General features: G+C 40.0%; 1 protein-coding gene across 6 annotated transcripts; it reads right to left on the bottom strand.

Moving 5' to 3' along the window:
- Positions 1-240: 240 nt before the first annotated feature.
- On the bottom strand, positions 241-12,327 carry LOC139564404 (islet cell autoantigen 1-like). Of its 6 annotated transcripts, none has more exons than XM_071383903.1 (14): positions 12,216-12,327; positions 9,641-9,670; positions 9,355-9,529; positions 9,053-9,125; positions 8,784-8,907; positions 5,017-5,215; positions 4,459-4,584; positions 4,249-4,347; positions 3,665-3,768; positions 3,513-3,553; positions 3,176-3,238; positions 2,724-3,002; positions 1,697-1,789; positions 241-1,464 (listed from the first exon to the last, which is right to left on the bottom strand). In XM_071383903.1, the coding sequence occupies exons 2-14, from the start codon at positions 9,655-9,657 to the stop codon at positions 1,343-1,345; spliced, it is 1,515 nt and encodes a 504-aa protein (XP_071240004.1). In that variant the 5' UTR covers positions 9,658-9,670; positions 12,216-12,327; the 3' UTR covers positions 241-1,342. The 6 variants fall into 6 exon arrangements, with proteins under 6 accessions (XP_071240004.1, XP_071240002.1, XP_071240003.1 ...); XM_071383901.1 differs by having other exon boundaries at positions 12,196-12,320; XM_071383902.1 differs by having other exon boundaries at positions 12,173-12,309.
- Positions 12,328-13,425: the final 1,098 nt, after the last annotated feature.

Here is a 13,425-nt window from a genome sequence, read left to right on the forward strand (position 1 = left end):
CCCTTAAAACCTGGCTTATTAGTTCAGTTTTATGGTTCAGAGGAAGCCTACAGTGACAGCATATGCCTCAGGGATTCAGTGAGATAGAAATTCTGTCAGTTGAGAGAATGCACATATTCCACTATCTATTCAAAGCTAATAAACCAAAGAGGAAAAATAGTCTTGTGGTGGTTGTAACCTGACAATAGAGGAACAATAGCATAGCTTTGCAGCATTCAAATAAAGCAACAATACATAAGATAACAGGAATAAACAAGGCTTTAATGTAAACAATGGCAATAGTTGAATTCTAATAAGTTAGTCTCATTTAGCACATTTTTACTGACAAAATCAAAATGCACACTTCAGCACTCCACAAATAAAATATAATTCTAATAATTTTGTTTACAAGCTTAAAACCAGTCACCAATTACAACATATGTATTTTATGCAGGTTAGAATGTGTTATGCACATTTCTCACTCTTCCATAGGTTGCTCTCCAAGCAATAGAATACAGATTGTGTACTTGAAAGTGCAGCTAGTTAATAAATGTATACCTAGGCTGGGATGCAATCTGAGGCGTGTTATAGAACAGCGCACCAGAACAGACTAAGGTAATTTACGCTGGAGCCGACATGTGCAGTGGTTACCGTGAATAGGATTTCCACAAACATCTGAGGAAATGCCTTTTAAAAAGGTGCATTGTCAGCTGTCTAGTGCGCTGCTCTATAACACACCTTGAATTTATTCCAGGCCATCTCAAACAAATCAAATGTTAGATATGTTATTGTCAACAGTAACATATCGTGAGTACAATCACAATCAAATAAGGATTACACAAAACATGCAATAAATGTATGATCTATCAGACAAAACTGATACATATTTTACCCTTTCATACTGTATACTGATTTTCCTATTGTTGAGATGGGTGTAAAGGCCTCATCATTGTCACCACCAGAAACCTTACAGGTATACCCAAATGACAAGGCAATAATTCTGAAAAAGCTAATCATGAATCCTTCGTACATCCTTTGGTTGTTGAAAGCATCTACCCGCTCTGACAACTTAACTTATAAACATTGATAAATCATGTTAAACAAAGACACAAATAACATTTGTTTTCTTTTGGAATTCACGATTTCAAGCTCAATTGATTGATACCATTGAATACTTGTACAGTAAATGCCTCTCAGGGTCAGGGTAAAATTGTTGTTTAACTCAATGGTAAGGAGTAGGACGGGGGTTGAGAAAGAGATGACCCTAGAACAGATGTTAACAGCAAAATAACCATAACCTTGTTGTGCATTATGCTAACTTATAGCGTAGGAGCTTGCCCTGGATGTGAATCAGGTCGCAGGTCTATGCGTTGTGAAGCTCATGCTCCTGCCCACTCCTGCCTACTGCGTCTGGGTTCGACAGAGGGTCCAAGTCGGCGAACAGGTTGAACCAGGCTGAGAGGTCTTTGGCAGTCTCTGGAGTCTCTGGACAATCAGAACCAGAGGTAAAACATCTCACACAGTAAACTTGGATGTTGAATAGTAATGTCTTGTTTAATACAGGGCTTCATCTGACTCAGACATTGTGCTATTTATACCCAACAAGTACTCCGAAAGCATTCAAACACAGGTTCTTGTTGGAAACACAGCTTTTTTTTTTATGAGCTAAACCCTTTCAATTCTATTCATAGGTTTTACTCGTTTGGCCCAATCCTACCTCTCACTGCTGTTGGCCTAGAGGGGTTCTGATTGGCTCCAGATGATTGCTCTGTTGCCTGGGAGATGGGCTGTGGAATGCTCGTGGCCCAATCTGGAAGGGAGAGGCAGATTTAGACCCATCTTGAGGGGATACACATCGTTGCTTGATCCAGGAGACAATAAATTACTTTCACACAGAACTTTTGACTTTGTGCAATAGACAAGAATATTGCAATTATTGAACACTGCATGTCTTCACCAAATCCATGTATGTTCTCCAAAATACAATTGTCAGTCCATAACCATTTCAAAGGTCAAATAAGGGGTACTTATTTATATTTGTCCTGTTTCACGCATGCACAAGTATGTATGTACCCTGTACAAGTGTGGTGTGAAATGGAAACTTATTTAATAATACATTTAGATCCACATGAGGTTAAAAGATTATATTTCAGTATGACTGTTCACTTCACTAGCCCCCATGTGAATATAGACAAACACAAAAACAGATGAGGGACTACTGTAGTAGTCGCTGCCAGACCCAGAGAGAAATGGAATGGAAAGAGATGAGCAATTAGCTATGGGTAAGCGATTCAAATAGCCAGTGTCAAATAGCCAGTGCCTATTACTTACACAACTGTAGTAAAAAAATGTAGGGCCATTTTCTCGCAGCGTGGAAATAGTTAAGCTTGGTGAAAAAGAGGTTTATTTGTTGAAGTACTTATTCTGAGAGAAGAAACAAACTGGCCAACTGCACAGCCCTAATTATGTCATTTCTGGGCTCATCCATAAAATCTAACCAACCACAGGGTTGAATTGAATTACACTAATAATACAAATTGATTCAATTGTTTCATGCTTCATACTCTGGTCAGGGATTTCTCCTCAATTTAATCAAGGATGATCTTGTACATGCTCTCTCTCCACAAAATCCTGTGTTTTGGAAGAACTACACGGTGATGCTTCACATGGTTTGTTTTTCAATGAAGAGCAATGCATAAATATGCACAACAGTCTTGTATGATCTACAGTATTTGACCTCTGACCTGAGAGAGAAGATTGGAGGTTGTTCCTGTTCTGGTCCAGGAGGTGAGATGGGAGGAAGATGGAGGAGTCTTCCTCCTGCTGGGGTTCCACTAGGCCCCCTCTACTAGTGGCTCCGCTCCCCTGGTCCCCCTTACCAAACACCTCCTGCCACTCCTGTGAGAACTCGCCCTCATCCAGAGACGTGCTGCCCAGGATCTCATTCAACAAGGCCATGCTGTCCCTCTCTCCACCCTCCTCCTGCTCCTGACGAGAGAAGGCTGAGAGAAGATCCTCAGGCCCTGGAATAACCAATCGAATACTGTGTTATTTAGAGGTGGGCAGTGGGGCCTAATAATGGGTAGTTGATATGTTTTTGGGGGTAAAATAAGAAATAATTTCACATGATCTGTTCATATATTTTTCTCTGGTATTCATTTAGGACACACGTTGAGGTGGTGCTTCTGTATATTACCTGTCATTTGTCTATTAAGGTCAATGTCTTCAAAGAATTGTCCAGAAGGTGTCTTGGTTTGAGCTGCACAGGATGATAATGAAAAGTGCATGGTAACTTAATTTAAGGCCTAGATTCAATCAAATTTAGCGTTAACCCGGACTCCATGCAGCCAATGGCAATGTCCATGATAGGTATAATGCCGGCAGCCGCTTGTGGATTTGACAGCTCTAACACAGTTCCACCTCAGACACTGTCAACACAACAGCTATGCAGGTGTTGGGAATCTGATTTAATCTAGCCTTAAATCCATCAATATAGAACAAGTGTGCGTTACAATGGCACTATGGTTCTTTACCTTCTTCATTGGACTCTTCATTGGGATCTATTGAGATAAGTCTATGGATAACAACAAACAGCATGTTACATGTAGTGTACAGTATAGGATCCTGTGAAGCCTAATGTAAGACTTTAAATTAATTCTGTCACGTTGTATGGATTTCCACTTACTGGCCATCTGCAGTCTCCTCAAGATCGGTCTTTGTTTTGACTTTCTTCTCCCTCTTTTTCTTCGATCCCTGAGATGACAGTTTATCCATGGGGTCTTGGAGGCTCTGGAAGTAGAAGAATGACATACTGACAATGTCACAAGACATGACGCTAACAACGACACCTTGTGCTGTCATCTAAGTGAGGCCTTGTAGTGAAACACACAGTTCCTTCTTAATGTAAAGTACAACACTGTACGGACACATTTTGAGTATATCATAGATATAAAACAGACTATTCACCGATTCCAAAATCCTGACAAAGATGATACAGTTTATAGAGGGATTGGGCTCCAGAGTGGCACAGCGGTCTAAGGCACTGCATCTCAGTGCTAGAGACGTCACTACAGACCCTGGTTCGATTCCAGGCTGTATCACAACCGGCCGTGATTGGGAGTCCCATAGGGCGGCGCAGAATTGACCCAGCATCGTTGGGGTTAGGGTTTGGCCGGGGTAGGCAGTCATTGTAAATAAGAATTTGTTCTTAACTGAATTGCCTAGTTAAAAAAATAAAATAATCTAAGATATGATAGAGGCCTCCCTCACCTTGATTGTAGAGAACTCATAGTGCTGACAGCCCTTAAAGCTCTCATGAATGGCAGCCATAGTGTGAGACGTCTTCTCCCAGAAGTGCAACAGGGTGGTCTGAAACACACAAATACATATTAGCACCAGGCTGTAGCCAACAATTACTATTATGCAATACTTGCTATTTTACTTTCTGTGCATACACCACTCCTTGATATTCTGGTGTACCTGGTATGTGGTTAAAACATGAGAAAGCAGATTGCAGCGGCTGGCTCCTAATAAATCGACTTTTTGGCAGACATCATTCTTCAGTTTGTCAAAGCTTGTTTTAGTGGATCGCACCTGCACTTGAACCTGAGATGGAGAGAAGAGATATTAAATATTGCCCAACTGAAGACAGGATCATAACTTAGGCACGTAACATTGCACGGAATAATGATCATCACACATGAGAATACACAGATGTTGCAGGTGCAACTGAAGTCTTTCTCACTCAAGATAACCCCTGAGTGCAACCAACACAAAACAGAAGAAAACATGCCTTTCCCCTAGTTCCCATGAATCAGCTCCATATTAAAGTACACCATTTTACAGTAAATTGCACCATCTAGTGGTAAATATAACAATTCTATTTTCTGTTTGATTCTATGAAATTTAGATGTAATTCTTTGTACAGAAACAGGTACAAATGCTTAATCAATCTGGCCCACAGACTGCTTTCATACTGTTTAAACAGTCCTTCATCCTGATATGACTGAGACCAATATCTAAAGAGAGTATCCAAACCTTGCGGAATTTCTCCATCTGTTTGTGTGTGTCTGGATCGAGCTCCTGGGATACATCCTTCATCCAGAGCAGTGCTCCACGGTATTCCGTCCTGGACTGTTCCATGCGGTTCACCGTCAGCCAGGTGTCAGAGATGGCCCGGTATCGGAAAGTCTCCACCTCCTGGTAGAGGCGAGACAAAGGACTACGCAGAGACAGCCTGAGGGGGACAAAAGACTCATCAACAGAGAACAAATCCACTCATCCAAATGAAGTGCAGCTGACACAATGTGGATGAGTGAAGCGCAGCAGCTGGACGAAAAGATACATTTAGAAAGATGATTGTCTGTTCACCTTTTTTTCGGCTCCTGAAACTTTTTGACTGGGTTATTGGTCACTAAAGCTTAAAGATGGAGCAGCAAACAATGAGTAAAAATTAACCTATGAACCATTACCGAAACAACATGGATTACCATAGCACTCTCTCAATTATGAGTCATCAGTTTCTATTCAAACACTCTGGGTACGGTGTTGATACTAGAGGTTGACCGATTATGATTTTTCAACGCTGATACCGATACCGATTATTGGAGGACCAAAAAAAGCCGATACCGATTAATCGGACGATTTTTAAAATGTATTTGTAATAATGACAATTACCACAATACTGAATGAACACTTATTTTAACTTAATATAATACATCAATAAAATCAATTTAGCCTCAAATAAATAATAAAACATGTCCAATTTGGTTTAAATAATGCAAAAACAAAGTGTTGTAGAATAAAGTAAAAGTGCAATATGTGCCATGTAAGAAAGCTAACGTTTAAGTTCCTTGCTCAGAACATGAGAACATATGAAAGCTGGTGGTTCCTTTTAACATGAGTCTTCAATATTCCCAGGTAAGAAGTTTTAGGTTGTAGTTATTATAGGACTATTTCTCTCTATACGATTTGTATTTCATATCCCTTTGACTATTGGATGTTCTTATAGGCACTTTAGTATTGCCAGTGTAACAGTATAGCTTCCATCCCTCTCCTCGCCGCTACCTGGGCTCGAACCAGGAACACATCGACAACAGCCACCCTCGAAGCAGCGTTACCCATGCAGAGCAAGGGGAACAAGTACTCCAAGTCACAGAGAGAGTGACGTTTGAAACGCTATTAGCGCGCACCCCGCTAACTAGCTAGCCATTTCACATAGGTTACACCAGCCTAATCTCGGGAGTTGATAGGCTTGAATTCATAAACAGCAAAGTTGCTGGCATAACACACGAAAGTGCTGTTTGAATGAATGCTTACGAGCCTGCTGGTGCCTACCATCGCTCAGTCATACTGCTCTATCAAATCATGGACTTAATTATAACATAATAACACACAGAAATACGAGCCTTAGGTCATTAATATGGTCGAATCCGGAAACTATCACCTCGAAAACAAAACATTTATTCTTTCAGTGAAATACGGAACCGTTCCGTATTTTATCTAACGGGTGGCATCCATCAGTCTAAATATTCCTGTTACATTGCACAACCTTCAATGTTATGTCATAATTACGTAAAATTGTGGCAAATTAGTTCGCAATGAGCCAGGCGGCCCAAACTGTTGCATATACCCTGACTCTGCATGCAATGAACGCAAGAGAAGTGACACAATTTCACCTGGTTAATATTGCCTGCTAACCTGGATTTCTTTTAGCTAAATATGCAGTTTTAAAAATATATACTTCTGTGTATTGATTTTAAGAAAGGCATTGATGTTTATGGTTAGGTACACGTTGGAGCAACGACAGTCCTTTTCGCAAATGCGCACTGCATCGATTATATGCAACGCAGGACACGCTAGATAAACTAGTAATATCATCAACCATGTGTAGTTATAACTAGTGATTATGATTGATTGATTGTTTTTTATAAGATAAGTTTAATGCTAGCTAGCAACTTACCATGGCTTCTTACTGCATTCGCGTAACGGGCTCCTTGTGAGGCAGGTGGTTAGAGCGTTGGACTAGTTAACCGTAAGGTTGCAAGATTGAATCCCTGAGCTGACAAGGTAAAAATCTGTTGTTCTGCCCCTGAACAAGGCAGTTAACCCACCGTTCCTAGGCCATTATTGAAAATAAGAATGTGTTCTTAACTGACTTGCCTAGTTAAATAAAGGTGTAAAAAAAAATATATATATTTTTTTTAATCGGCGTCCAAAATTGGCGTCCAAAATTACCGATTGTTATGAAAACTTGAAATCGGCCCTAATTAAATTGGCTATTCCAATTAATCGGTCGACCTCTAGTTGATACAGTACAGGCCTATGTCTGTCATAATACAAAGCTCTCACTGTATGCGGTTTTCTTTCTTGCCTCTATACACAGCAGACTCCTAGCCTGCCCCTTAGGAGCCAATTGACGCAATTTTCTATCTTCTCTGTAAGAGGGAGACTACCATCATAGGCAGCGTGTGAGTTTCAAGTTTGAGGAAGCTACTTTTCACCATAGAACTGTACCTTTATAAGTGTAGCATTCCATGCATCATCACATTTGCAGACTTATGCAAGATAGCCTACTATTCATAATGTGATGAGTAGATTGGATAGTCCTGATTTAGGCTAATAATATAACTCAATCACTGTTTGCAAAAAAAGACTGTTCAATGCATGGCTGACTGCGTAGTGACGTAGAGCTATAGGCTATATTAGATATGTTTCTTCTCCTTTCTTTGCACGGGAAAAATGTGGCCTTTTATAAACACATTTCATGAAATTCTACTACACTTTATATGACCGGAGACATAAACAGAATCTTTTTTATAAATACGACAAAAATTACAAGGTAACCTACTCTGCTGAGAACGACAAACAGATTTTAAAAAATGGTCTCCCCTTCTCCTAGGCCTAATATACGAGAAGGAGACACACAAATACTTACAATATGACGTCAATCTAACCCGGAAGAGGAAATTATTGTCCAAAAACAAACTTTCAAGTGGCCCTGATCAGTGAACGTGCACTCACTGGTGATATATAGCTGATGATCTCAGCTGGTGCTGATACGTTTGTTCGCTCAATTAAGTTGAGAATTTTGATAACTAAAAGACAGTCTTTTCATCGTCTTCTCTTTACAGCAATAGCCATTTGCTTTCAAAACTATGTTTACCCGCGATTGTATTTTCAAATATTGCAATATGCCTGGCTGGGCCGCTACTTTTCACTGACAGTCGCAACTCAACAATCATCTATTTGGTATTTGCCGCACACGCTGCAGAAATTCCGACTGAAGGCAATGCAATTTAAAACAATCCACAGCTAATCTTTTTTATATATTTTTACATTTAGAAGATGCTCTTATCCAAAGCGATTTACAGGTGCAATTAGGGTAAAGTGCCATGCTCAAGGGTACTAAACACATTTTTCACCTAGTCGGCTCAAGGATTCAAACCAGCGACCTTTCAGTTACTGGCTCAACACTCTTAACCGCTAGTCTATCTGCCACCCATTTTAAAGAAGCTAATGATCCTCTGTGGCCAAATCATGCTTTCTGGTGTAGTAGCCTATGTTGAAGGATTTGTATAGACAGGAGTAGGCTAATTAGGCTATATAATTTTGGCAATTAAATTCCCTTAGCCTTATGGACACACCGCCAAAAACTACTATCCTACATGTCCGTCTTGCTACACTAGTAGTCTGTCTCGTCTCCTCTGGTAGAGTGAGAGACTACTATCCTGCATGTCTGTCTCTCTATCTACACTGCAATATCCAGTCTGTCTGTCCTCTGGTAGTGTGGTCCAGGTACAAACCTCTGCTGGGAGGAGAAGCAGAGGGCCTTCCCGGTAGCCTGCATGATCTTCCCAGCCCTGGTCCGGTCCTGGGAGCCCTGTGAGCGCAGGAACCGCCCCAACTCATTCTCCTCCTGGGATAGAACTGAAGAGGAGGGATAGAGCCACATGGTAGAACTCAGAGGATTGAACAGGGCTTCAGAATCCGGGTCCAGAAGAACCTTGGGTATCCTGATGTAACTGGGTCCGAGATGGAAGTGGGTGCCAGATGTGAGGGTGAAAAGACTCACAGCAGATTCTTCTCTGGTACTGCTCGATCACCTTCAATAGCTCCATGCACGTTCTCTGGACAGAGTGAAACACCTACAACGCCATGGAAAAATGACTTCTGCCAGTCAACAAATATATGCATTTTATACAAATCTTTAACAGTCATCTGCCTGTGTTGTGTGTGAGATGAACAAAGGTTGATACTTGATATTGTCCGCTCAGGTCTTTGGTAATTGGAGCAACAGTTGTCTGTGTATCTATGACAATGTATTCATGGCACAGTAACAAAACAGATTTGAAGCATTTGATCTGTGAAGCTAACCTCCAGTTTGCCATCCAGGTCTGCGTCTGACGCCACGACATGTTCGTCCTCTTTCTTTCCTGTGACCTTGATGATCTTCTGTTTGGTTTTCCAGTACTTTTGCTGGAACTTGTTCACAACAGATGAGTCTTGGCTTTCAATAAAGCGGTCAAAATACTCCCGGGAGTAGCCACCACTGCAATGACATCCGAAACAGTCAGTCTTGTTACTTTATCAACCATATGGCAAAAAACAAGTACATTTGTGATGTTAATTCAAAGAATATGGTGAGTGTTTTTGTACTCACTAATTTCCCCTCTCCATTTTGTCAGGTTACCTGTAACATAGGTTACATGTTATGTCATGGCTTTGCAGGCCAACTTCAACTCCCTTCACCAGGTCGGTCTGGACCAATGGTGTTGACAGTGGACTAAAACTGTATGAGTTTCTACCTGCCCATTGGTTGAGGTCAAATATTAACCAGAAGTAGCTACTGTGAAAACAAAGTTGACATCAACACCATTATGAAAAGTGCACCTGCTGCCCCGCCTGTTATCCTAGACAGTCATGGGGAAATGATTGGGAGAATGGTCAATTTATTAGCCCAATCCTTATGTTATTTTCATGCATGAATGGATTTTTTTTTTATATACACACTACCATTCAAAAGTTTAGGGTCACTTAGAAATGTCCTTGTTTTTGAAAGGAAAGCACATTTTTGTCCATTAAAATAACATCAAATTGATTAGAAATACAGTGTAGACATTGTTAATTTTGTAAATGGCTATTGTAGCTGGAAACGTCAGCTTTTTTATGGAATATCTACATAGGTGTACAGAAGCCCATTATCAGCAACCATCACTCTTGTGTTCCAATGGCACGTTGTGTTAGCTAATCCAAGTTTATCATTTTAAAAGGCTAATTGATCATTAGAAAACCCTTTATGCAATTATGTTAGCACAGCTGAAAACTGTTGTTCTGATCAAAGCAGCAATAAAACTGGCCTTCTTTAGACTAGTTGAGTATCTGGGACATCAGCATTTGTGGGTTCGATTACAGGCTCAAAATGTCCCGAAACTGCCTAGAAGGCCAGCATCCTGGAGTCGCCTCTTCACTGTTGACGTTGAGACTGGTGTTTCGCGGGTACAATTTAATGAAGCTGCAAGTTGAGGACTTGTGAGGTGTCTGTTTCTCCAATTAGACACTCTAATGTACTTGTCCTCTTGCGCAGTTGTGAGCCAGTTTGCGCTGTTCTGTGAAGGGAGTAGTACAGGCGTTGTACGAGATATTCAGTTTCTTGGCAATTTCTCGCATGGAATAGCCTTCATTTCTCTGAACAAGAATAGACTGATGAGTTTCAGAAGAAAGTTATTTGTTTCTGTCCATTTTGAGCCTGTAATTGAACCCACAAATGCTGATGCTAAAGATACTCAACTAGTCTAAAGAAGGCCAGTTGTTTTGCTTATTTAAATCAGAACAACAGTTTTCAACTGTGCTAACATAATTGCATAAAGGGTTTTCTAATGATCAATTAGCCTTTTAAAATTATAAACTTGGATTAGCTAACAACGTGCCATTGGAACACAGGAGTGATGGTTGCTGATAATGGGCCTCTGTACGCCTATGTAGATATTCCATTTAAAAAACTAAATCGGACGTTTCCAGCTACAATAGTCATTTACAAAATTAACAATGTCTACACTGTATTTCTGATCAATTTGATGTCATTTTAATGGACTTAAAAATATATATATATTTCAAAAACAAGGACCCCAAACTTTTGAACAGTAGTGTACCTTTAAAAAAAAAACATGTATATAAAATGTATCATGTTTGGGGACTCGATCTTGCTCGATACAGTTGAAAACAAAAAATTAATTATTCATTGAGAAATACGTAAGCTATATATTTTTTGATATTCAATAACCTTTAACAAAATGAAACAAGGCTCAACCCATCATGCTAGTCTAGTCTGTTGGCTAACAGTCCACACCCGAAAGGGCCTGGCAATACTCTGTCACGATTCAGCAGCCTCTGATAATAAGGTGCCTGGTTTTAGGCCTCTCGCTGAGAAGGCAAGCACGCACCTTGTTCAAGACATTCTCATCGGATAGCCAAGGATAATGCCATAACATAAGCCTTATAATAAATTGATTCCTGCATGTGAGTGAATGAATGTAATGTCCGGCTATATTCGGCCGCCGTACCAGAATAAACACAGAACGCTTCACATCATCAGCGTATGTGAACCAGACTGCCCTCTCCATATTCTTGTAGCCGCCAATAAACACCTATTGACCAAAGCAATTAATTTACATTGAAAATCAAGACCACATACCTTGCTGTGTTGATAGCCTACCATTCAGCTATAGCCAACGTCCATACATTTATTCTACTATTATTGACTGTAGGCTATACAGCGTAACCAGCTGCTCATTCTGTTGAATACAATCCTTGCGCAGAATGGTTGATGACGTCATGTAAAACGCACCAAACTCGCTCCCATAAAAAAGGGTGCAGTCGCGTTTGTTGATCAAATATTTGGGATTAGCAAATAAAGCTGCAGAATATCCTCCCTGCGTTACATAAGTGTTTGTCGTGAAAAAAACGTTACAAATAATTTTGGGGGTAAAAAATGATATACATGTTTTATTGTAGGCCTATGCGAACTGTAGTGGCCTTAATTAAGGACTCGGTTGATAGTAAATATGAAAAATTACATTAAATGGGGACAGTAGGTAAAAATAGTGCTTCTTGATGCCGACTACAGAGGACATTTACAAACAATCTTCTATTTAATGTGGAAAAATAATAATATTACACTGCTCTGAAAACTCACCTAACTATTCCTGAGATATGTACCTGTTAAGCTCCGTTTATACCTGGTTCTAACTTGCATCCTTTGTCTTGTCGACATTCTGATTGTGCCCTCATTTTCAGACAGGTGTAGACGATTACAAGAAGCATTGTGCTCGGACCTTGCAGACCTAGGTTGTAGTCAGGCACGCATTGGTCGCGATCCCCTGCTCCGACGTTGCATGGGCATCAACCAATGGTTGTGTGACACGTCATCGACTGACAGATCGCTATAACATATGTGGTTAGTTGATACCTAAAATACATATTCTGTCGTTGTAAAATCTGGCAGCAGTCAGCAACGCCTGCCGATTTGGACAGTGAAACCATTTAAATCATCATGATCCCGCCTCCTAATCATTGCCAGGTGGCACGATTGACTTATGACATCAATATCTGTCTTCAAATAAATAAATACATATTATTGAAGAAGGCACAGTGATACCGAAACGTTGGTGTTTTACTCAATACATTACTGGGAGTTTATATATATGAAATGTGCGACTCTATTTATTTTTCTAGGTTACAGTTTATTCGCCGTTAGTCAGCACCTCCACACAAAACAATTTTATCTGGGTGTGCTCCAACTATGCTTTTTATTGGATCAATATCTGTTTTAAAATAAATACATATTATTTTGAAAGAATAGCTGCCAAATACTTTTTATACAGGGAGGGACCAGGAAATCTGGTCACAATGCGGACACGGTGGACTGATATGAGACACATTTTAATACCATGGTTTCCATGTGTTTGATATCATTCCATTTGCTCTGTTCCACCCATTATTATGAGCCGTCCTCCCCTCAGCAGCCTCCACTGGAGTAAACATATTTCTGAAAATGTGGGCACAATCAGAATGTGAACAAGATCAGGGTCTGGATTCGCAAAACATTACTTACGAAAAAACTTAAGAAGGTGCTTAAGACAAAAAATAAGTTCATAAGATAGTTTGTAAATGCAATTCCTCAAAATGTTCTTAGGAACTCGTAGTTTTCTTAGGAACTTTGTAAATATCTTTCTTAAGAACTTCGTAAATATCTTCTTATGTGGCATTGACATTAGTGACGTGCTTGAAACTAATAAATAAGCCTATGTGACAGGGATGATAGGATTTGGCCCACTATAATAAAATGTTGATATTTACATTTTATTACATTTATTTTTTTGCTTTATGTCTCGAGAATAAAAATGTTTTAGTTGGCTCGCGGACCCTTTACACACACACACACACACA

Source organism: Salvelinus alpinus, chromosome 35 (genome assembly GCF_045679555.1).
Source record: "Salvelinus alpinus chromosome 35, SLU_Salpinus.1, whole genome shotgun sequence".
Taxonomy (NCBI): Eukaryota; Metazoa; Chordata; class Actinopteri; order Salmoniformes; family Salmonidae; genus Salvelinus; species Salvelinus alpinus.

Coding starts and splice junctions, on each gene's coding strand:
- LOC139564404 (XM_071383903.1), bottom strand. Junction 4,348..4,458: donor ATGTTTTAACCACATACCAG/GTACACCAGAAT, acceptor TGTGTGTTTCAG/ACCACCCTGTTGCACTTCTG. Junction 3,554..3,664: donor GAGGAGACTGCAGATGGCCA/GTAAGTGGAAAT, acceptor TGTTATCCATAG/ACTTATCTCAATAGATCCCA.